Source organism: Cuculus canorus, chromosome 3, assembly GCF_017976375.1.
Source record: "Cuculus canorus isolate bCucCan1 chromosome 3, bCucCan1.pri, whole genome shotgun sequence".
Lineage (NCBI taxonomy): Eukaryota > Metazoa > Chordata > Aves > Cuculiformes > Cuculidae > Cuculus > Cuculus canorus.
The window spans coordinates 87,225,020-87,250,873 of NC_071403.1; the positions used below are offsets into that span (position 1 = coordinate 87,225,020).

Consider the following 25,854-nt stretch of genomic DNA (forward strand, 5'->3'; position numbering starts at 1 on the left):
TAGCTCCTAGACTATGTTTCCCACAATAACAACTAAAATATTCAGACTCATGCACATTATGTCTCCCATGATTTCTCGTAACTGAGAGACCACTCTAGTAGTTTACTTGACAAGAAAGTATGTGGGCCAGAAGGTATATCAAAATCATAGAAAACCACAAAAATAAGGGCTTCCAAGGATGTCAAGAACTCAGCTTTCAGCTCAATGGAATCTTAAGATTACATTAGTTAAGCAGGCCAGTTTCAGTATACATCTGTAACACCAGTATACCATTTTCCAAGTCATGACACATTTTTTTGATGACGTATCTCTTGTAATTTATCAGTACAAGACATGGAGCTAATGGAGAAAGTCTGTCAAAGGGCCATGAAAATGCTTAAGGGACTGGATAATCTTTCATAGAAGGAATAGTTGAGAGAGCTAGGACTGTTTAGCCTGGTCAAGAGAAGGCTCAGTAGGATCCTATTGATATATATAAACACCTGAAGGGAGGGTGGAAAGAAGACAGAGCCAGGCTCTCCTCTACGCTACCCAGTGACAGGACCAGAGGCAGTGTACACAAAGGGAAACAGGAGGATCCCTTTGAACATCAGAAAATGCTTTCACTGTTGAGGGTGACTGAGCACTGGCATAAGTTGCCCTGAGAGGTCGTGGAGTCTCCCACCTTGGAACTACTCAAAAGCTGCTCAGACATAGTCCTAGGCAACCAGCTTAGGTAGCTCAGTAGAGGGATTGGACCAGATGACCCCAGAGGTCCCTTCCAACCTCAACCCCTCTGTGAGTCTGTGAACTAACATGGGGATATTCATCATTACCCCTGACAATCTGAAAAGTTCAGAAAAGAAATCAGAACCTCCAAAGAAATCTACAATATCTTTACATTAAGGTAAGACCTCATCTCTCCCTTCCTCCTTCTCAAAGAAGCTGAAAAACATAGAAAATTATTAATGCTTTGTACCCACTGAGCCCAGTGTCCATCAAAAATAAAATAAGAGGAAATATTCATTTGACTTGCTTCCAAGAAAGCAATTAGATGAAACAAATACATTGAATAAAGTATTTTACTGGCAGAATGACTAAGAGATCAAGAACACTTATTGATCTGCAGTCTTGGACCCAAGCAGCTCAAATCACATCAACTACCTGAACTTTAAAATTAACTGTATCCTTTGTTCAGGACTCGGGGCTTCTCGGCCTCTTTCAAAGTACCTTTGTAGGATCTTAGTAAGCATGAATTAAGCAGTTAGCAAGTTAGTCGAGCCAATCTATCCTTCAGTGAAAGAGAAACAGTCTGACTGGCTTTGCTGAAGAGTACAAATACAGGAATGGGAGCAGTTATCTTGGAAAAGGTACCAGACTAAGTTCACACCCTTGTTTACTCACCAGTTAACACCTTAGGATTTTTATACCCTAAAGCAGAATTTAGGATGCATACACTGGAATAAGCATTAAGTTGTGCAGTTACTTTCAGATAGTCAAAACAGCTTAGAATAGCTCATATCTCAAGTTAAAAGACAAAATACAGCAAATACGCTTGACAATCAGAAAAAAAAGTCAGAAAGGGAGGCATACCAGTAAAAAACCCAAAATGTCTCTCCTGAGTAGGGTAGGAAAATGTTTAGGAAGTGTGATATACAGCTAAGTTCTTCAACATATAATTGCTTCAGATATCTTCTCTATTGTGGGAGCCCTCCCTTTGCCATCACAGAGTCCTTGTAGGTATCATTTTGAGTTACACACATGCACCAAATAGAGGAGTTTGTATCATCTCTATTTCACTGACGTGTTAAAGAACTACTGAAAGACTGAGTTTCAAAACTTGCCCCCTGGACAAGCCCTCTTGCTGTAAGCCCAACTAAGGTTAGAGGCAACAGTTGAGGGGAGAGGGAATGAGCAAGTGCATCTGAGTTATCCTGAAGAGATGCTTCTGGGAAGAGGAAACCTGCATGCACTCCTTCCCACTGCAAAATCACCCAGCACTTTTCCTCAACTCATTTGCGTTACCCTTCTCAGGCTTTTGGGCAGATGGGGGACAGCAATACACTAGAAGAGACACAAGGCAATAAAAGAAATCCTGCAATACAACTAGCATTTGAAGGCCTTTGCTTGCCTGCTGTACACATTAAGCAGGCTCCCCACTTCCCTGGACAACAAATGATTGCTAGGATTGACACAATATTTTTCTGTTACTAGTCAATAATACAATATAATACCATATAGGACGCTATCATATAAAACACTTAAAGGTTTAGAAATGCTTGACATTTGTTTCAATCTCAGTGTAAACATAGAGTGTTGTGGGTTTTTAAAGCTTCATTTTCTATGGAATCCAAGCCACACACCCAGACTGCCTTGCCTTTCCCTTTGCCTCGCACCCAAAGCAGGCTGCATACAGGTTAACTGCATCTTACGGTCAGAGCTATAAAACTCAGCAGTCTAGACAAACTGAGCACCATTTAACAGAGAGACAGGAATGTCATAAAGGTTTTTGGATTTCTTACTGCAGGAAGAAAAGTAAGGTGAAGCTCACAGAAGAGAGGGCTACTCTGCTTGCAAACTTTTACACATCAAAAAAACCCCAACCGCATGCAAGCCAAACTTTATGAACATCGGAATACCAGACAGTCTTCACTTGGAGCTTCCCTTTCCTCAGGCTACCAAATCGTTAGCCATGAAACAGAAATTCACAGGTTTCCACACAGTGTTTGTGGAAGTTCAGTATTAAATTTTAACTAAAAAATACACTACTGGCTGAAAAAAAACCCATGTTTATTCTCTGTGATTTATAGTATTTTCTAGTTGTGAAAGTCTCTTACTCAGACTTTATCTCCCCAGTGCAGTGATGTCAGTAAGTATTGTAATGATGCAGTGATGTATTAATTTTTTTATTATTATGTTTAATACACTTCTAGTACTGCAACAGATTCTCCTGTCTAATTAGGTATAGCAATTAATAACTGAAATTGAACTGATGATGATACAGTTCTGCAAAACAAAATAATGAAGCTGAAATCAGAGTCAACTGTTTCCATAAATTAGTCCTGACATCAACAGCAGCTTATTCTGAACTTTACAGATAAACTGAGTTAAAAGAAAATATTTCTCATTTATTTAGCTGCTCCCTATGTTCTGCTGACTATTCCTTCAAACAGCTGACCCTGCCTGTCACTGAATTTGGGAATTACTAAACAACCAACTAACCTTAGAGGACTTTCTTCGGCTTCTTCTTGTCCAAACCACCACTAGTTTATCTGGCTGCCTGTTGAAGATAAGAAGAAAAAGCTTAATTTGCAACAAGATCAATATGTAAACAGTTTATATTAAAACCCATGCAATACATGACATGCCTCGTAGATACATTATCTCTTAAAAATAGCTCATTTAAAAGCCCCTCTCACAGTCGTTAAACAGGAAAAAACAATGCTGTATTTTTAGCAAAAGGCCGTCCTCCCGAGTGCAGACTAATGTCATCTCCTTGCCTGCAGGCATCTCTCCAGACCCAGCAGCACACCTGAGTAGAAACTCTTCTCTGGGGCAGAGAACAGGATCTGGCCTCAGATAACACGTAAGAGAGAAAACAATGTTTTTCATGGTATACTTAGAAGATCACAAAAACATTGAGTTCCAATGCATGGATTTCAAGAGTAGATCTCCACAAGTTTTCATTAAAAGAGCACTCAGGTCTCCAGAGACGCCATGAGGACGTCCCACTCAGGTCCCTTCCTGCAGCTCTGACTCAGGTAACAGTGATGCCACTTTGTCCCTCTAGATCCGTTTTGATCTTGCCTCATTTACCTTTGCATCATAACTGATTTTTTTTTCTTACAATACCACTGTATCATCCCTTCTCAAGGGAGAAATATACCACAAGCTGGAAAAGTGAAGCAGGACACACGGTTTCGTGTGTTGCCAAGACCTAAACCAGGAGGCCAATCCTAATGGAGATGGTGCCCACAAACAGTTACACACGTATGCAAACGGGCCCAGAGAAGCAAGACAGCAACACAAAGCCAGGAAACAGGAGTGTCATGACCAAAATGAGTTGACTCAAAGTAGGAACGAATTTACAACTGCAACATAGATGATACTTACTACATTACATTACAGGGTACCCTAGAAAATACCAGTGGCTATGCTAGAGGCCTCAAAGAAAAGAAAAGGAGTAAAGAAGAGGCTATACATAGACACAACACAGATATTCTGAAAAATTTAAGTAAAATTTAAAAATTTCAGCTCCAGTGCTGAAATCCTTCCAAATTTGGACTACAAAAAGTAAATCGGGATGGGCAGTACAACACAGGCAGTCACCTTCTGTGACACCAGTATGTGTACCTCCCAGGTTGGCAACTGACCTTACATTTAACTCCAATTCTTTCACTTTACTTTAAAGTATGACATTGTTTGCCTGGCTTTACACGTTGTCAGAGACAGCCGGTGTTTCAGTGCAGTTCTCCATCAGGAGCTGTGTCTGCATCACATATAGACACAGTTGTCACCAAGACTGGATTTGCTTCCCAATTTTGAAGAACTCTCTCTGCCAGGAATCCAAAGAAATAACACTAATATGAAATAGCCAACCAGAGTCTCAGTTCAGACTGAGAAGACCAAGCCTTGTTGATGGGACAGCATGAACAGCACTTGCTCCCCTCTGCTCTTTCATCAGAGTGCTTATTTTCTTAAGTACCGAGTATACTTTGCTCCTTCAGCTTCAAGTATAAGAGAAATCCACATCCAGAGGTACCTTGTCAAGCCAAAATGAGGAAGCCATCATGATATGGAGAGAGAGAAAATTTAGGAAATGAGATGGGAAGAGGAAGGAAGAGAAGAGAATACCCCAAAGGATGAGTTTTCCTTAAGTACACCATATGCATAACTGAAACAAACCAATGAACAGCAGTTTTTCTAAGGGGTTTTCTTCGAGGAAGTCAAAATCCAACAATTAAAAAATATCTTCAAAGAACTCTTTTCCAAGCAAAGCCAAGAGCAACCTTCTATTGCACAATCTGTTCATTGCTCTTTTAAGTCTATATAATTCTGGAAGAAAAAGTCCAGCTCACATTTTCATCAGCAAATTTGCATTTGAGTTACTTGTGATGTCTCAGTGTTAGGAAGTGGCCAGAATTGTATAATGCAGTTTGCTCATTTAAAACATTTAAGTAGCATTTCCTGTTTCAGCCTCCTCCCTTCCTCCAACATCATAAACCTGGGCTGCTAATTAACCAACAATAAAAGCAAATAAAATCCCTTCTGAAGAATAAGGCTGAAGAGCAGTTTTAGTATCCTTTATAACTTTACTTTGTGAACTCGGAGATTATTCCAAATACAAAATCCACAATTGTGCAAGCTGAACAAATACTAATGGTCAGCTGTAAAAATAAAACTTAAAAATTAATTCCCTGTGCTGCACAAGCAACATTTCTCATTCTTTTATATCCACCAGCTTTTTGATAGTCACTTATTCAGCTCCAGTAAAGTGAGTATGCTTAAGGTAAGGAATAACACACTAATAATCCCAAGGAATAACACACTAATAATCCTAAAACAGTGGGACTGGGATACAGGAAAGAACTAGGTTTTATCAAAACAGCTCTGACTCCACACTAAGTAATTGCTTCAATATATACACTTCAACATCACCAAATTTTCAGCAGGTGTTTTTAACACTGTACTGGAATCTGACATGACTGGTTTGGTGGTGGCTTTGCCTTTCCTCCATGCCAGTGTGCAGCACTGCTGAAGTGGCAGCAGCCACTAGGAGCGGTAGTCGAATGAAGCCAGCCAGCAGCATTGCGCCAGACACTGCCACCACAAAAGGCAGGGACACAGCAGCAGGGACACTGACAAACCAAGCCTGGATCCAAAAGATCATATTTTAAAAAGCTCACCATAAAACTTGTATTTGCTATTTACTCATTTTTGAGTGGTTCACAAGAAACTGTTCCTGAAGAAAGGCAATTTGTAGTGGTAAAGTTATTTTATTATTTACAAGGGCAACTCACTCAGCAAAGCAGGGAAGATTATGATTTCAAAGTCTGTGGCTCAGAAAAAGAGCTTCATTGCTGCCCTGCATACTAAGTAACTAAAATGAGATTTAAAATACAGATTAATAAGACATCTATAATTCAAAACCATGCCTGCTTTTCCTGTCAGATGGAAGCCCTGATTCTGTTATCTTCAATTCTCTCACTGAAACAACTGATTAAAAAAAATAAATAAATAAGCTAAAAAGTGGAAACAGACTTTGCCATATCCATAAATATTAAAGAAAGCAATAAAACCAGTCCACAGACTGGAAAAAAACTATGTCATCTGATCATCACCTTATATACCACAAATTTCACCAACTGAAAAGGAGGTTGTGCAAAAGTCAAGGGCTTCTGGGGTTTGGTTTGATTATTCCAGGAAATGTTTGGCACAATATTTTGATTACGGAAATCTCCAGACATCTTCTGTGAAAGAAGGACATAAAAGATAATGGTCTCCTGCTAGCTCTTGTTTTGTAAACCTTTTAGAAGCAGATAACATTAAGCAGGACCTATTTCTCCACTAAATGTACCACTCAATAACTGAAAACTACAATAGACTTACGGTTAGACTCTGTTGTTGCAAAGAATTGCAAATGTACTTATATTTAACTATGGTCACTTAAGTCAATGTCAAGGCCAATTACTAACAACCCTTTAGTGAAAGTGGAGAAAATAGGTAATGATATTTGTAACAAGGTATCATTACATTTAATAACATCAGATATTCTTTAAATGCTCATAAGGCACTAAGTACCTTTCTTGTATGTAGATGGACACACTACCGCCTGCACACTTGTTTTGGTATCTAATTGCCTACATGTTGCAGTTTGCCTTTTTTTTGGTGGAGCTTCTTTTATTTTTACTGAGTTTGATTTGAACTGCATTAATTATTACAGGCTGGTAGATTACTCTAGTGAAACAAGCTTAAAAGAGCATAATTAACAAGAGAAGCAGCAGTGTTAGCACAATAATATGCAGACGCACCTATTGAAGGATAGGAATAATTACTTGAGGACTAATGTCAAAGTAGTTCTGATAAGATTTTTTTTTTAAAATAACCTTTTGTCCCTTATGCATTGTGCATAGCAGCATGACGCACATGGTTTTCATTATGAACCAATCCACCCTTTCCACCAGCACACAGCCTTCAACACGACTGCTGGAATGCTATCAAGGCTGTCTAATGGTCTCTTAAAAATCAATGTGATTGGTTTTGTACCATCATTAATTTGGGATGAACACTACTTTTCCTTATTTTGCAGATAATTACTTTGAAAAGCTCTCTTTGCAGTGCACAATTCTGCACTGGGACCTACACCATGCCATGTATTGCCATTAGCCAAGGACCCAATCAAGCAATGGCCTTTCACAAACCTTGTACTAAGTTTTTTCCTTCAGAATTTCCTCTTGGTCACAATGAATGAAATTCCACCACTGCCTACAACTCTGGGAAATTCAGTGCAGTCATGACCAATGCTTTAAACAGGCCTAGAGACAGTGGGAAGAATGATGTCATGTGTTGATGTATTTGCCAAATGAGCTCTCTCGCTGAGTGAAGGTACAGCACTGATTGCAAAGGCCAGAAATATTATGAAAATAAAACACCATGCAGATAAAACCCATCTGAGCTATTTATAAGATGAGCTACACTACACGATGAAGATTTGGATTTCAGGAAGGGGCTTGGAGTATTCAAAACACTCTGCACCCAGACATCATTCAACATCGTTGCACAAGATGCCAAGACACATATGGCAGGAAATTAAGGCAGGAGGGCCAATGTGTTCACCTGTTCAAGCCTGTCTGCTCCCACTCCTACACTACAGACTCCTGTGTAAGGCCCATGTACATTTCTGAAGCCCCACAACGTCACGCTGTATCTCAACCAGAACAGCAGTCTCCCAGCCTAGTTCTTTGCAGAATATGCATCAAGCCCCTAAAATAATACAAAGCTTGTTCTTCCCTCACTGCAATCATCCAGCAGTCTTAGCAAGGCCAAGAAATTTCAAAAGAGAAATCATTAGAAGAAGCACAGCAAGAGGACACCATCATTCCACTTCTGCCTCTTCACTTTCCACACTAAACACAGAAAATTCTTCCGTTATTTCTTCCTACCAGAGGTCTCTACATATGTTTTCAAGACTACCCAAGCTGTTGCAAGACCACAATTTTCCTTGTGAACCGAATTTTAGGTTTTTCGAACACACCTGCAACAAAAAAGACTGGCCTCTACAAGATTTACGTCTCAAGATTGTGCTTTCTTTTTCAAAAGAAGCTCAAGTCTGGCTTTGCTTGGTTTCAACAAAAAGGGACAAAGTGAAACTCTAAGACTATTTTATAAGTGCAGTCAGACCTACTCAGTCTGCACAGCATCTATTTGCAAGGCTGAGCGTGGAATGTGTAGCATGTATTGCTGATGAGTTGGTTTTCTTAAACCAAACACAAAGTTTGCAGAATGAGCTGGATTAAACAAAGCTTAAATTCATCCATTATTCAGAACAAGTGACAAGAGCAGATTCAGCTTAATTTTTCAAGGAGTTATTGTAGGAAAGAATCTTGAACAAAACAAACTTGACAGGACTATCAAGCAAAATCTTCTCCTAAAGCTTTCTGCAACAGGATTTTATATTGCAGAATACACAAACTGACCCTAACTCTTCAGAAGTTAAGTTCTTTAACATCCTTTTGGCAATAACAGGATACCTTGACTAGTCCCTGAATACTACATCACATCCAGCTGCTCTTTACATAGAAGCTTTCTTTGCTTGATCCAATTTAAACCTTGCTTATCCCAAGGAGAGGTTAAGAACACTGCACCAGAAGGCTCAAGTGGATCTGTTAACCCACTCCTCCTATAACCTCAGGCACTCCCCTAGGCAGACATTTATTCCATCAACGCTTAGTCCACACATTTACATTGCACTCTCTACCACACCAGAGCTTCGAAAAGCCTCCTGATGCTCTATTACAAGCAAAGCCTACAGGAAACAAGAGCTGCATAAGGCTACCTAAAAGCTTCCCAGCCAAGTAAGTTCAGAGTATTAAAACCCCACTAAATGCATTTCAGGTTCTTGTGCATGGCTAGCAGGGCCTCAGGCTAACTGGCAGGGAGGAGCACAGGCTAACAGGGCCCTTCAGACAAACCTTAAAAGAAAAGAGCAGAGCTTGTTGCTTTATAGTGGAAAGATCACAGGAGGCTACTGTAAGTCAGATCTTTCTCAGATGCCAGATTTTCTTTTTATATCCTTTTCTCAGAACATTTAGTCTTCTACATTTTAACAACAATGAATAAACGTTTAAACACAGCGCTCTTTTCAGAGTCGGCACCACACAAACCTGCTTGCACAGTGCACCCGGTCCTGAGTTGCGTGAACTCCCTGCAGAGCTGAGGCCTGGCAACTGCCAAGGGAATAAACACAAACCAGTTGGCAACGAAACACATTTTCACCTTGTACACAGCAGTGGATTGGAACACTGGTTTACCAAGGTGAAGTGTGAGGCCATCTATCTGCTATGAAACCCACACGGCCGAACATATCCCAAACTTCCTTAAGTAGAGACAAGTGATCAGCATTATCTGCCCCCCTTCACGAAAGTCCATGTTCACCGTGGTGTAAAACAATAAAATAGTGATCAGCAATAGGAACCAAAGGAACACAGCTTTAGCTAACTTGAGCAAATAAATCAGGAATTCTAAATTCAAATTCCAGTTCCAGCCACTCACTGTACAGCCTTCAGAAAATTTTAAGAGACACTGAGCAGTATCAACCCCTCTCCTTGAGGTTTTAGTCATGATCTGTGACCTGCCTGTACCTCTATCTAACTATGCACGGAAGATAATATCTCTGCTGAAGTTAATATCCCACTAAAGATAATACCCAATTACTGAGGATACCTTAAACTACTGTGTTATCCCTTCTGAGTTTGAAGCACAAGAATAAATGTTAGAGGTATTCTCACAATAAAAAGTGTGAAATGCCTAACAAAAATAAAACTCTTCAACTGACACATGCTGCCTGAAACATAGTTTCAACCCATCAAAAACAAATGCCCACACTAAACTATGTATTTCTGTACTAAAAATACACAAGGGGTTTCTCAGGACACCATTGTCAATTTTAATCAGACCCCATTACAAAACAGATCCTATTCCATTTTGCATAATTTGGGAGCTTTTTTTCCAAATCATATTGGAACAGAAGGCTATTCTGTTTTTCAGTCTGGAAACAGTAGAGGAAAAAAAATTATTTTTCTGCAGTTCCTGTAGAACAGAAAAGTGTGTATCTTACACCAATACCACAGAGACAGAAAACTGAGCTATTCACAACAGAATCTTCTTCCTCTACGTTTTTCTAAAATCGATTTAGGAAATTCTGCATAGCCTACTACAAGCAATTAAAGATGATAATGGTCTTTGCTGTTTTGACTGCTTGGGTGAGTTTCATATACACACACAGATACAAGATCTAAGGTTTTCATTTCTGTTCCACAGAGATTCTAACATCAACATTAAGACTTGGAAAAAGCAAGTCTCTGAGATCATAGTATGTTAATGCCTCCATTATCCTCCTTTCTTTGCAATCCATGGACTCAGCCCGAAGAAATTACAGTTCAGTGTGTGCAAGGGTAGGAGAAGCTGCACCACACATCTTTTAAAGCTCCCTTCCAAACCAACAACACCAGGGCTTTCTTGTTTGTTTTTGTCTAAGGCCATGTTTTGGATTACACAAAACCAACTTCTGTCCTTTGAAGATGCACAGAAATTGTGAACACAGTAAAAGCTTCTGAGCAAGTAGCAAGCGCAGAACAGTACCAGATTGTAGGGTTTGTCTAGAAGAGAAAGTTCGCATCACCTTCCTCGGGTGCCCAAATTACAGAATTTAGATGCTCACAGAGTCAACATAAAAACGCTAATACCTATAAAGAGCAAATGACTGCTAAAGTGAATAGTAGTCTGCTTCCTCAGTACCTGAAAGTTTGAAAAGCTTGAATATATGGTTGAAGCTATAAAAGGCAGCACAGTGTACACTCCAAAGAAGTTTGTAGCCTAACTCTGGGTAGCATGACACAAGGCTACAGTAAGCTAAGGGGCAGATCAATGGTAGCTGTGTCCATACAAGGAGCAGCCTGGAAAGGCTAATGTGATACATACTTAGTGTTCTAAATGATGACTTTACTGAGCCCTAAACTAACCCATACTTATTCTGAGACACGGGCTCTTTTGGTTCATGTGCAGTGAGCTCCCCAATTAGAGGTTCCTTATCTGCCAGCTGCCTCCTTTTGCTTTTTCAAATTAATATCACTAATAGTCAATTAATATCAGATAAAAAAAAAAATAAGAAAATAAGAGGGGAGAGGAGCAGAAGTGAAACCGTGGCATGCTGTGCTAGCTCCTTCCCCCATCTCTGCCCAGGAGACCAGCCTTTGCATATACTGCCAGGTGCTCTCAGCTGCAGCCAGAACAGATATGGTATCAATAGGGATGAACTTGCTTTTGGGGAAGGAGAGCATTGAGAGCTGCTTTCTCTGCTCCGATTCTGGCATCCCTTCAGCTGTATGACCAACTGCAGGATTATGAACCACCTGTTTTCAGCAAAGCACCCAGTTACCAGGAGGAACATGCTTCCTCTTCTTGACAGCCAGGGCACTGGTGAAGGCAACACACCTTCCTGTCACCCTTTAGAGGCACAAAACTGCAGATGTTACCACTGTGCAATGCAGCAGCTACCGGAGATCTCAGAAGCAGCCACAGCTTCAAAACACCGCAGAGAAATGTGGGAATCTTGCATCTAAATTTGGGTCCAAATCAAAGTCACACATTTGCACGCTAAGCAAAAGTCCCAAAGGCTCTGAAGATCCCATCCTTTCCAAGCTTATTGAGACCTTCAAAATGTAACAAATGAGAGTAAGTCTACATGAGCCGGCAATGTGCACTCGCAGCCCAGAAGACCAACCATAGTCTGGGCTGTATCAAAAGAAGCATGGCCAGGAGGTCAACAGACATGATTCTGCCCCTCTACTCTGTTCTCGTGAGACCCCACCTGGAGTATTGTGTCCAGTTCTGGAATCTCCAACATAAGGAGGATATGGAACTGTTGGAATGGGCCTGGAGGAGGGCTACAAAGATGACCAGAGGTCTGGAACACCTCTGCTACGAGGACAGGCTGAGAGAGCTGGAGTTGTCCAGCCTGAAGAAGAGAAGGCCCCAAAGATACCTTACAGTATATAGGCTACACTTACAGCCTTCCAGTAGCTGGAGGGGGCCTACAGGAAAGCTGGGGAGGGACTTTTTACAAGGGCATGGAGTGACAGAACAAGGAGGAATGGCTACAAACTGGAGAGGGGAAAATTTAGTCTGAACATTAGGAAGAAATTCTTCACAAGGGTGGTGAGGCACTGGCACAGGTTGCCCAAGGAAGTTGTGGCTGCCCCATCCCTGCAGGTGTTCCAGGACAGGTTGGATGGGGCCTTGGGCAGCCTGATCCAGTGGGAGGTGTCCCTGCCGATAGCACAGGGGTTGGAACTGGATATCTTTAGGGTCCCTTCCAACTCAAACCATTCTAGGATTCTATGATAAATTTTGCACCGGTAAACTATAGATAGATAGCTGTCAAAATTAAAGCTATGATTTTCTTGCATGCTAAGAAATAAAGACATCCCCAGGGTTACAGAATTTTTGCATATGGTTTTGATGGAACTGTCGCAGGCCAGTAGAAACTGCCACTGAGATGCCTCGATCATGTGGCCTTCTGAGAGCTGCTTTAAGCTGGAGGCATGGCCATAAGAACTGAAATTACTTGGTCAGCTAAACAACTGTTCCAAAGAATGCAAAAGTAGAACAACTCTTCTCTTCCTGCTCAATCTGTTTAAATAGTTTCATCGTTTCCAAGCTGACGCCTGAAACAAACATTTCCCACTATAGAACTCAAAAGCAAGATATTTACTTCTATCTACAGGTCAACAATTCTTCCTCTGGAATCCTTAATCCAAAGCCTAAAAATTTGTATTATTTTTAGGAAGTTAAACTGACCCAGCCTTCTAAGCAATGCCCTCGTAGTCACACCCCTGGCTCATATCCAGTAGCCAGTACTGGCTAAGAAAAATTGCCTGTTAACTCATGCATACTCGAGAGACCAAGCAAAACCTCCTGCCACCACCAAAGGCTCGATATGGTAAATAAAACAAAAAACCCAAAATATCTCCATACCGAGAGACTTCTATTTCTATTTTGAAACATTAAAAAAATGACCTTACAGCTTTTAAAAATTGGAAAGTATTTTAAAAATATTAAACTTCCTAATTTGCAGATCAAAGCAACAGGACATTCCTATTTCAAGGTCAAAAAAAACCTAAACCCAACAACAACTATGGATCTAAACAGATTCTGCAAATAACTGCTGCTTGTAAGATGCCCAACAGCAATCTGAACTAGTTTGTAATTCATTATTTCAAGATTAGCTAAGCTGGAAACTAATAGTGTAAATCACTGTTTTAAAGCATGGGTTTTGATTAAAAAAGAGCAAACATACTGAACCTACAGCATAGCCAAATTCATACTGATGCTGAAAATTTACATAGAAGTTACATCTTTCAGCCAGCCAGACTTTTTTTGTTTGTGGTTTTAATTTTTTTAATAATCTTCCTATATTGTATTTTTTCTGTTACAACCTGACACAGCTCTCACTTCTGTCAGACGCTCCCACCAACAGGATACGAAGCTCTGCCTACACTCCATTGAAAAGCTTACCATTGGTTCCTAACATTCAAAAGGGGATACTTCTCAAGGAATAGAAGTTCCTTTGCATCCCTGGAATTTTCTGACACCTAAACTGTTAAAAATGAACACTGCCCTTTCCTTGCTTACACTCCTGGAAAAGATGTATACAAGTAGATACTGCTAGTATCAACTGTTACAGCATCTTATGATGATGCCTTTTGCTACCCATCACACACCAAATCTGTAACTGGACACTAAATCTGGTTACTATGCTGGCCACCACACTGCCGCTCTTCTGTCTGTGCTGTCATGGTTGGTATTTTCTACTAACTTGAAACAGAGAGAACCTCCCCATCCTATAGTGAAATGCTTGAGCATGTTTCAGCCTGATGGCTACTGTAGTAACCTGACAGATCTTAGCACGGGGCAGTTGTAAAGAAACATCTGCAGCCAGAAGAGACTCCTGGATGCTGTCCAGGTTTTTTATTAAGTGGATTTGATGTCTTGCAGGCTGGATTCCAGTCTTATACCATTAAATCAGGCAAAGGGATAAAGAGACAGAGCCCCTCTGTCCCATAAAGCACACAGCTTAAAAGATTAAGTAATTTTGTCTCACCCTAGATTTCAATTTTACTCCAGTTTAAAAATTTTTTATCTGTAAACACAAATGTGCCTGGTGTGAAAAGCAATTCTCCTTGGAAGCTGAAAGGTGAATAAAAAATAGGGAAGTTAGGCTGGTTCCTATAGCAAAATACACTCTTAAACTTGCAAAGTGCTGAGAGCCGTCCATCCAATGTAAAAGACAAAGCTTCTCAAACTTATTGCAACACCTAGTAATGACAAGAGAAGAACGGCGTCCTTACAGTGAAAGGCAAAAACCTCCTACCGGATCAACTGCTGCAGGATCTGGCACTGAATGAGGATAAACAGGAAGAAAATTTTTAATTTAAAAGTTTTAGAAGGCCATTACAGTAAATGAAATGAAGATAAGTTACTGTAAATTATTAAATTTCAAGTTAGAATTTTTATAAACTTGCCTAGCTAGGGTCAAAGAAGCCTAATTAGTAAAATCCACTCCGCAAGCTAACCATCAAGGGAATGGGAATCAATTTGAGCCACACAGAGTTCATATAGAGCACTGAGGGGAAAAACCAGTTATGTGCAGAGTCAACAACATGGACAATAGAGATGCGTGGGCACACAAACTCCTTGGATTCTGCAAAATAAGATTTTCCACATATTTCAGCATATTTGATATAGAATGCACTTTTCATCTTTAAAACAAACAAGGCTCAAAAGTTGAAGCCTGCAAAATTTTAACATATTTACTTCTGAGGCATTCAGATGGAACATCAGCCTTTGCAGGGCAGGCACTGCACATGCGTGTGCATGCCTGTGCTCCAGCAGTACGAGCACTTCAAAACAATCAGCAGATCCATGGAGGAACACTCAGGAGAATTAAGATCATCATACTACTACAGTAAAAAGCAAATCTCCTGAATAAGTGCATCCACAGCAGTGTTCAGTACAGCTTTATTTATGCACTCCATGCTTCAAGTCAGCTCTCCTTAACTTTTCCAGTTTCTAAGCATAGACAAGACCTTACACAAAACACTTATCTCAGCTTGATCTGTTAATTTAACTTTGTCTCTTGAGCTTTGACAGATGAGCACTGGCATATCTAGCTCTTGCTGTTTAACACATTACCCCATGCAGTACTGATGCTTTCTCAACAGCTTTTCTTCCTTGAAGCTGTCCACCAGAGGAAGTGCAACTTCCGTCCTTGGCGCTGCAGCCCTTGGTTGGACGGTTGGACGTGACCTTGATGAAGGCAGACCTAGCAGGCTAAATACTTTAACCCCTCTCACTGCAGTCAAGCCAGGCCCCTCATTTCTCAATGCTCTGTCTGAAAAGCTAGTCCTCAGTTTTAACATATATGGGGTTGGGTTTGTTTGTTCTGCAGCCAGACAAGCAATACAGTAACAAACAAGATGTGAATTTACTCATTCATTTCAATGCAGTTAACATGCAAAGATGCTTTAGGTCACTGAAACCTTCAAACTTCAAAGCCAATGAAAACAAGTGTTTTGGAGAAAATTATGAAGTCAAAGCGTAAACCAAAGCCACGCTTTTGCCACATCACCTCACAAAGCTGGAACAACTCAAAGTTCCCCAGTTCCCCAGAACTGAAACCAGTTCCCCAGAAGGGGCAGGGCAGCATTCCCAGTGGCAGCTGTGTATGCCAGAACCTCATGGGCATCCACTCACACACAGGCTACACCACAGCTCCTTAGAAGCACCCTACTCTACAACATCCAGCCTCCAAGCAGTGAAACACTTCCGTAAAGACACGAAGTAAATCCCAAGCATCCAAGACATCTCTGCCGCATGTGGCCTGTCCCCAGCAGCACATGCAGGCACACACCACCAGTTTTCCCTGCGGGCCAGCATGCACAGGCCTTAGTCCTAAGAGGCTGACAGCCCTCAGTCTTCCTGCAAATGAAGTATGTCACTCAGCAGCAGGATAGCAAAAGGTAGCAGAGCAGAAATTGTGGCCAGAAGGGCCAAAGTGTAGACAAGCTCTCACATCAGACACCTTCTGTTTCACCTAACATAAATAAACGTCCCCCACATCCGAATGACCCTAGGATGTGAAAATGGATGCAAGCTCCTTCTTCTCCTCAACCATACTCTCTCTTCCCCTTCTTATATCTCCCAAGACATGGACAGGGACCTTACAGCTGGAATATCCAAAGGGAGGGGGGAAAAGGTTCAAAGAATCAAAGAGAAAATATCCATAAGGTGAAGATGGCACAACACAGCTTTGTTGGAGTTGTAACTGAGCTCCATCCTACCGGCTTTATTCCAAAAATCTTCACAGAGCTTAACAAAGTCTGTAGTGCTATAGTTTCTACATAAACACCTCTTAAAACATTTGGATTGAACTGATCGGCAGACTGTCACAAACATTTGCAAGTGAATCTGACACAAACAGCGTAGGTCCCCTGAACTTTTCACACTGAACTCATCAGCAGGTAGGCTTTCAAGCACAATTACACAGTTCAGGCATCTGTCACCTCTACTGAAGAGGAGCTTGGTCCTTATGGTTATTGTCGTTTCTAATATTGCCATCACTGGATAAAATATTTTAGAAACATCAACTGAGAAAGCATATGCTTAGAGCCAAGTACCAATTCCTTCCTCCCCCTCAAACTAGCATGTATGACTACACATACTCTTACTTACACACCACTCAAAGGAAAATATATAGAAAACAAACAAAAACCCCTCCTCAAAACAGAAAGCTTGTTTAAGTTCCTACAACAGTAACTGTGGGTCAGTGTTAATGTGGTCACTTCCCCTACAGAATCACCTTTCCCATTTTCCTTATGTACTCTGCTTTACCAATCCTGCCCTACCTCAATCCGATGTTCAGCAACAGTATCCACTCTGACTTCATATAACCAAACACACTTGCAAATTACCTCATTATTAACATCGCTTATATTCAGAAAAATGCTCCCTCATTTTCTTGTTTTTGTTTTCCAGCTTGTAGGGTATAACTTGCAGATTCCTCCTCGCTTATGCAATGTCTTGCTACCATAAATACGCACTCACACGACTCCTATCAGTACAGACCAAGTTTCATGTACCTTTTCTGCAATTTCTCTGTATTTCAGTTTCAGAGATATAAAATGGGGATCATTTTTCTCCATCACACGGCAGTCTTACAAGGCCAGATTAATACTGGAGCTGTGCAGCTGCAGAATTTTTGCGCAGAGGAACTGACAGCACTTGATATTTATTTCCACACAGTAAAGTGTCATTTTAGTTGTTTTACACCAGCACCACCAAACATAGAGCTGCTACCTTCTGGCCTTTTGCAGGAGACATAAATCCTACATATAAGTGATCGTGGACATAAAACTGCATGAAAGCTGACGGAAGATGATCTGTGCGTGCAAATTAGAGTGTGATAGAAAAGATGAGTTGTCTACAGTTACAAAGAATTTGAAAGAAAGCCTAGTATGGAGCCAGGATTTTCTGACTTCTATTGTTTCTATCACTAGACCACACACTCTAATAGAATGACAAGCAAAAAGGACTTTATTTCTCCCTGCAAATCCAAAAACCTTTCACAGAAAAAAACGTACAGAATTTACCAAGTCTGCTCTGAGCAAACGAAGTGACTAAACTGACTGACACAATTATTTATGTAAGGAATAAAAATAACTTTCACTACTACTCTTAGTAACTTAGCTCTTCTATTTTCAGTACTCAAAGGAACTACTCTGCAGCTTCTGGCTACGTCTAGGTAGCAAGAGAGAAGAGAGAGACTATCGCGCGATTTCTTTGCTGTGATCAGGCACTTGCCTTGGGATAGAAAAAATAAATAAATAAACTCCCACAGCCACGTGTATACAGAACCAGCTTCCCAGGTTAAAATAAAGAGAGAAACCATGCTTGGACATAATCAGCTCAAAAAACTCAAATAATAAATAAGTTCTTATGTTCCTGTAACTGTGTATAAATGTACCAAACAGCAAAAGCATGTGCGCACTCTTTTTGCTGTATTACTCCTACCCTTTTCACATCAACCACCCCAATCACATTCGCATGTGACGCCAATGTGGAAAACAACTTACACAGATCCAGGGAAGAAAATAAAATACAGTGACAACATAATGATGTTTCAGGTCAAAGAGACTAGGACATCAATTCGAACTGCGTAAAATTACACAGAGGAAGTCCAGACACATACCGCAGTTTTGTTTATGAAGCTATAAATCTTCCTTTGAATAGAAAAATTTTCAAATGCACTCAGAATTTTTTTTTAACATCATGTGATATTAGCAGGCAGCTTTTTTCTACCTGTGTTAAAAGCAGAAATATTTAAATAATGCAGTTTGTTGTCATTCAGCACAAAAAGAATACCTGGAACATTTTAAATTCAGTTTTCTTCATTAACTGTATGACCGTTAGTATAGTAGACACTCAAAGAGAGGCAAAAGAACATTTCTGATGCCAAGACTTGGTCAGGACAGTTTTTGTGGCAACAAAACTACTTCAATTAGAGAAGCTACTCCAAACTGGAATAGCTGTTCCAGTACAATCAAAAACATAAATTCACTTTTATTTTGCTACAGAAGTGCTTAAACTGTCTGTGCAGTTATTTCCATGAAAATGTCTCTAGAGTACGTACTTCTGTACTGCTGTCTCTCTGACTATAAGGGAAGAATAGGTGCTGTATGGCATGGATTGCAAAGGCACAGTAAAACAGTGCAGCTGCTGCATATAAATGAGGCCTACATTCACATATGCGAATATTGCTTGCTCAGCAAAATCAAGTCTGAAAGCTCAATGTGACACAATAAGTTTCCATTTTAAAGTGGCACATTTTGTCGTAAGAATTTTACATGGCCTAGTTCGGCAAACATTTGTCTGAGTAAAACACAGAAATCTGATTAGAGCTGAAAAGAACGGTATTCAGTAGGAGAACAAAGGCCTGGGGTTTACTACAATGTTGAGCATGTCGGTACCATTAAATACTTCACTATCTCAAAGCTACTTAATTTACCATTGAGATTACTTAAGCTTGTAAAGGAAGCAAAATTTCTGGCCCTCCTTAGGCTGTGTGCCCCACAGCAATCCTGAGAACCTCCCAGAGTAGAGTAGAAGATTTGTCCCGTCCTAGTGACAGCCACTCCTTCTGCTATAGATCTTCAGTGTCTGGGCTTTCCCTCCTCTTAAGAGGGTTCAACAGTGTACAGTGACTTCATATACGGCTCAAGATGCAGTGCATACATATTTCCACATACAATGCACAGACTTCTCTGTCACAGGTCACCAGCCTCCAGAAATATCTCCACACTGTTTTTAACTTCCCTTTTGCTGCAAGGGAGGTTCAGTAAAAGAAGAAGTTAAGATCTCAACAATAAAACACATGCTAACCAAAGACATGAAGTCAGCAGAAATACAAGAGAGCTCTGCGGCTGTTCTCCAAAATAATTATTTTTGCTTTGCACATGGGCTGCTCGTATTTAGGTGACTAGTTTTGTACCCCCAAAGCCAGCAAGATCTGCCTTTATATCCCATACAGGCAGACCAGAAGATATTCAAACAGGGAGAAAAGCCTCATGTTCTGCTCCTTATTCCCTCTGCTTCCTCATCAGCTCAGCACACCTCAGGCCCAGTCCTGCCCATCCCTGAGCAACGCTGAAATGCAACAAAGCAAATATGCCATGTAAAAAGCTGCAAGGCCAACCATTTTTAAAAGCTGTCTAAGGCAGCACAGAAGAAACTAACCCTGTAGGAGAAGATATGAGGCAAACCTAGTAGTCTTCTCTGAGCCCACCTATGGCACAACACAGGAGGAAAGAGAAGAGCAGAAACCCCCACTCTGAGTCTAACAAGGCAGCAGGTTTCTGCTTCTCTGGGCCTTAATGGGAGTTTGGCAGACACTAGAGATACCAACAGTCCTCACAATGAGGTGGACATAAACAAGCTCAAATTGTAGTCTTCCTATAGTCAGGATTAGCTCAAGATTATTTTCTTTTTCTTAAATTACAGTTTGTTGACTTTATCACTAATTGCAAATCAAGAAAGCACCCTCCTTTTAACAGCTGTTGCTAAGAGAAGCAGTATTATTTTTAAGCCTGCAGTACATGCTCAACTTCCCCAAGAATAAATTTGTCTGAAATAAATTTATTTACTGAAGTCAGCATTCTTCTTCCAGGAGGAAGCAGACTTTGTGCATTGTACATACTTTATTAAGGTTCACTACAGACAACGAGACTGAATCCACAGGAAAAAATTTCCTTATTCCTGTTTCCAGGTACAGCAATAAGAAAGGAGATCAAAGGCTGCACCACCATCCTCAGCACTACTACACCAACATTGGCCACACCATCAGCAGTACTGAAGGTACTGATGACATCATACTGATGACAGGCATGATGAACACAAAGCATCAGGGCCAGGTAACTTGCAGACTGAAAGTACAGGTAACACGCCTGGTTTTACCACCTTTTTCCCTTGTCATATAGCTTTTCCCAAGGCAGCTACGGTAACAGATGGGAGCAGAGAAACGGAGACATTCATCTAGCAGTTCCCTGCTCCAAAAATACACTCGCACAAAGGGCCCCATGGAAGCACAAACTGAAACAAACCTACAGTTCCAGGCACAGGGAAAGAGGTCAGGCTGCCAGCAGCTTTCTCCCTGGCAGATTCTCCTGTGTCTATTAAAATGCAGAGTTAACAGCTTTTTACCTGCAGCCACAGAGTCTGACCAAGACTCCTCTTCTATGCAGAGGCCCCTTCTCACAAAACTCGTGAAGTAACAGTTGTAGGTTTCCACCCCACAAGCTTTGGTTGGTATCGCCTGCTGAAACCCACCAACGAAACACTGAACGTCTTGGCCTGATGGACAACTCAGACATATTTTAACATCACATGAGAACTTTTCCCTTATGAAGCAAAGCTGAAAACAAGGGAGAAGCCCAAGTTTCGACGATAACAATGCAGCAAGGTAACTCGTTGCGATCACTGACAGTACAGCCCCACCAACCACACCAGAACTGTGTGCCCAGAGAGAAGGGCTGCTCCAGCTCTCTAGACAAGGGACATTAGTGCTGGTAGGGAGTGGTGATGGACTTTGGAGGAGGCAGCGTGGCAGAGCTGCATGCCACAGGCAGTAGACCATGTGCCAGGGACAGTCCCCTTGCACCATCCCTTACCCAGCTCTCTCTATTACCATATTCCAGCACTGCGCCATTGTGTAGCTGCTAGCTTTCAGGTGGCATAGCATGTACCCCAGAAGAGAGGGAAGAGAAGCATGGGGGCAGGAAAGAAGACTTGCCTTCTTACACACACACACACACACACACACACACACACCCTTAAAGCCATGGACTAAATGAGGCGTCATGTTGTAAGCACTAGATGTGTGCAATTCTAGCAGTACAGGTCATCACACACTTTGTCAATCCTCTGTCAAAAAAATCACAAGATTACATCAGCCACTATGAGTATTCAGAGTGTTAAGCTTTCTCTTGGTCATCTTTCAGCTCAAAATGAAAAAAATCAAATCTCATTTACTGCATGAAAAAAAGAAATCCATGAGAAAGAAAATAACTCCTTTTTAAGATTATCTGTGTCTTATTATTCTGAAAGGGTATGCAGACACTGGAGCTCAAAGCAGCCATCTAAAGGGAGGAAAGTAAATAATTTTAGCAAGAAAATTAAAAAGAAAAAGCAAAGCCTGCAACCCAAAATTCCACAAATCTCAAAATAAGCGGAGTGAAAACATCACTGTCACAGGTATTTAAAAAAAAGGAACTTTTTAAAAGTGCTAGCAGTAAATAGGAATCATCCCAAATACGCCTCAAAAACCAAGTAACACTGTGCTAGATTCTTTTGCCTTTTGTGGTATGACAGGAAGTGCTGAAAATGGGTCAGGACTTTCCCACTCTTAAAATTTTCTTCTATGTCTAAGATGAAGGAATGCAAAGGGAAATTTTATGAATATTCACTCGTTCAACTTAAGAGAAACTTGTTCCAAATACTCTATCCAGTTAAGAACTGCACCTGAAGAGAAAAAAGTTCAAAAACCTTGTTCTCCTGAAAGTTTTCAACAGTTTTATACAACTACTGCTCAGGTTACCTACAGGAAGAGATAAACAACTAAATCAGATTTCCAACAGACTGTAAGTACAACCAGAAGAAAAATACAGCCAAAAAGGCTCACCCACCTGCCAACACGGCTAGAGTTGTGACTCCAGAGCTATAGTCATGTCAGATGTCACCAGGAGCTCTCAAGGTTAAGTTCCCTGCTGATAAGCCACAGATAAATCTGCAACAGGTCAGTTTGGAAATTTAAAGGCTGCTGAGTTAGATCTTTGCTGGAAAAGAGAATTAAGCTATTTTGATACCTCTTTTCTGTTCTTTTAAACCTCCTATGTACTGCCATAAACAAAGGGATTCAGAGTTTAATTAATGAGCAGTCACTGAAAGTAAAGGAAGTTCACGGAGCATGCTGAGTGGCAGCATACAGTGTGCTGCCAACTACATTCAAAGTCCATATTCTCCAATTACCTCATTTAATATGGCTTTTTATATTAACACTACTGGCTAGGCAAATATTCTTCCCAGGCACAGCTGGGAGGGGACAGTCAGAGGGGGCAGACACTACATTTAAAAGCACAGGCATCAGTGCATTAGCCTTAGCCCCAAGGAAAGTACAAGACAGACATCATTTTAGGGCATCAGGCAGAGATGTATCTAAGGAAAAGGCCAGAGGTGACCTATTGGTCTGTCTGGCCTACAAGAAGGGTGATGGGGCTTGTCCTAACTGGCAGAGGTGAATACATGCTCCCAGCAAAACCGCACACCCAGCAAAACATACATCTGCTACCTCAACAGCCACTGCCACCTATGTGGCAGCCTCAGACAACTCCGACCCATCAGAGCTGGGTAAAGAGGAGCCACTGGAGGGTGACTGGTCATTCAGGTGCTTGTGGAGATGGCACCAAGGAAAAAAGGGGTAGTATGGGGATCAAAACTGATGTGATATGATAGAATATTTGAATGTTCCCAATCATTTAATTCAATTGTCCCTGGAACTAGAGATTACTTTGCCCTTGTGATAGCTGGTCAGCACCAAAGTAATTTTTCAAAACAGATATACTTATTAGAAAACACAGACTACATATGCTAGTGTGCTGTTAGGTTTTGATATAGCAACTCACCCAAAACAATGCCCACAGAATCACTGCAGGAGAATGAGTGTGCAGATGAAATAAAACCCAAAACCAGTTTGTGCTAAAATAAATACTCGGAGCCATAGAGATCACTGTTCAGCAGCTGCAGGCAGTTAAGCAGCTGCAGAGCCTGGCCACAACTTTGGAGTAATCTTCAGGAAAGTCTCCTTAAATAATAATAAAATAGAAATTAAAAAGAACCCCTAATAACAACTCTCCGCTATAAAGAGAACCTCAACAGGCAAATGAGAATTACTTCTGCACTGCTCATCTTTACAGGTTTGCAGGAAGCTGGAAACTATAGTTCAGAAGGGCCTGCACTTCTGAATCATCTCAAAAGCTTATGTGTTTGGAAGCCCTACAGTGACAGCACAGGGCACTGACTCAGTGCGATTTAACTGAAACACTTTAAGACACTTGTGCTCACAGCTGTGGCTCATCTCACCCCTCTGGCAGGTTTTCCTCCCCGCTGCGTCAGGACAGCGTAAGGAAGGTGTCCACACTCTGCAACCATTGCAGTTCATGCTCACCTTACAAATCAGAACTGAAATTGATGGCAGTTAACACTAACACACCAGTCAGCCTCACTGTAACGCTGCCTCTGCTTCAGGGCAGAAGGAAGCAGAGGAAGACTACTGCTAAGGGACAGTGACATTTCATCTCCACTCAAGAATCCAGACAGCCTCATGAATCAGAGCCTCAGACAACAGCAATGTTAGTTATAGTTCTGCTAATTTTAGCTCATGCTTAAGCCACAGTGCCCAAGTCCCTGCAACACCTCTCAAGGTGCCCAAAGCCACAACTCCCCTATACCATAACTGCCAAAACATACAGCTTGCCAGCCGAGAGGCTCCGATGCACTTACATAAACTGTACACTGCAGAAATACATTTTTCAAATAAAGACAAGAAGAAGAAAAAAGCAGGGACAGCTTTATTTACCCTATTGCTGTGTGCATATCTTACAATAAGGAACAAAAGTCCAGCTGCATAATTCCTGTGTTTCAGAGTCCACTCCAGGACACAGAACAGATTCAGAGCAGAGGGCGGCTGGGGATCATCCCACAGCAAGGCAGCAAACAGCCTACCAGGGCCAGCTTCTGCCCCAAGGAGTGACAGGAGAGAGAAGGAGAAGGGAAAAACACACACACTTCACACACTTCACACACTGCCCTCGGAACACACTGGGAAAGCTTTTAGAAGTAAATAAACAACCCCCCACTCCCCTATTCTCAGAAAGCCTCCCAAGCAGAATGCTTTTACTACAGTAACTGAAGAGTTTGTTTTACAAGAAGAGTTTTCTCAGATTTATTCAACCTTATCAGATTCCTCCTCTCCGTATTCACACTGAACTGTGAAAGGGACTTCAGCTCTCTCCAACCAATTAAAAACTAATTGAAGACAGTCTGGCACTATACAGCCTGAGCAGTCCAAGAGACTGAAGCCTCAGCTCAGATGAGGCCTACAAAAGATCATAATATTTCATCTTATTTAACCTCATAACACAAAGAACTGAAAAAAGTATTCACGGTGATTCAATCCTGAAAATAATTCTTTATCACAGCTCAGGTCCACTGGGTTCAAAGGAACAGTACATGCACTTAGTGTATGCATACAACACAGCGCCTACAGGAATACAGCCAGGATTTATTTATTTGTAAAGCTCTGTGAGGAAGTTACACACACAGAAGTTTCTCTCTCAAAACTAAAGCTGTGTTAGAAAGTAACTTAGTGTATTTTGTTTACTCAAGTAGACATCCTCACACCCTTAAATGAACGAATGACAGACCATTAAGATAGATTTGTCTACAACTTGGAAATAAACCAATATTTTCTGCTTCAGAAAATTGTTTTCGTTACTGCTAGGACAGTAAACTATGTCAGGGAACTGCTAGAAACAATTCCGTCTCTTAAAGACAAATAAAATTTAGAGCAAGTATTTATGATAAACACAAATCTTTCCACCTTACAGATACACTGCAATTAATTTTTAAATGGCTGGAGAGAGCTGAAGCCCCTTTCACAGTTCAGTCTGAGTAAGGAGAGGAGGAGGCAGACAGTTAGGTCGACTAAATCTGAGGAAATTCTTCTTATAAAACACTGCTTCTATGAATGAGGTCTTTTAGGAACTGGACACAGAGCTTCAAATACTCTCAAACTGTTGCTGCAAATAGAAAATCAGTATAAGTATGCAGACCAACAATCTGAAAAAGTTGGAAGCAAGGAAGAGTTCATATACATCTATACCTCTCCTTACTGAACCTGTATCTCACTGCACAACCTGCAACCCAACAGTTTTGATGAGAAATTCCTGACTTATGGTCCATGAACAGTCATAAGGCTATAAAAAGGGG

General features: G+C 41.0%; 1 protein-coding gene across 11 annotated transcripts in view; it reads right to left on the reverse strand.

Annotated features, from left to right (window-relative positions):
* The window catches only part of EHBP1 (EH domain binding protein 1), a 219,885-nt gene that overhangs the window by 187,488 nt on the left and 6,543 nt on the right, over window positions 1-25,854 (reverse strand). For all 11 annotated transcript variants that reach the window (XM_054062090.1, XM_054062084.1, XM_054062083.1 and 8 more), the window contains exon 3: window positions 3,202-3,259. In XM_054062090.1, coding sequence (XP_053918065.1) covers window positions 3,202-3,259 — 58 coding nt within the window. The remainder of the gene's footprint in view (window positions 1-3,201; window positions 3,260-25,854) is intronic.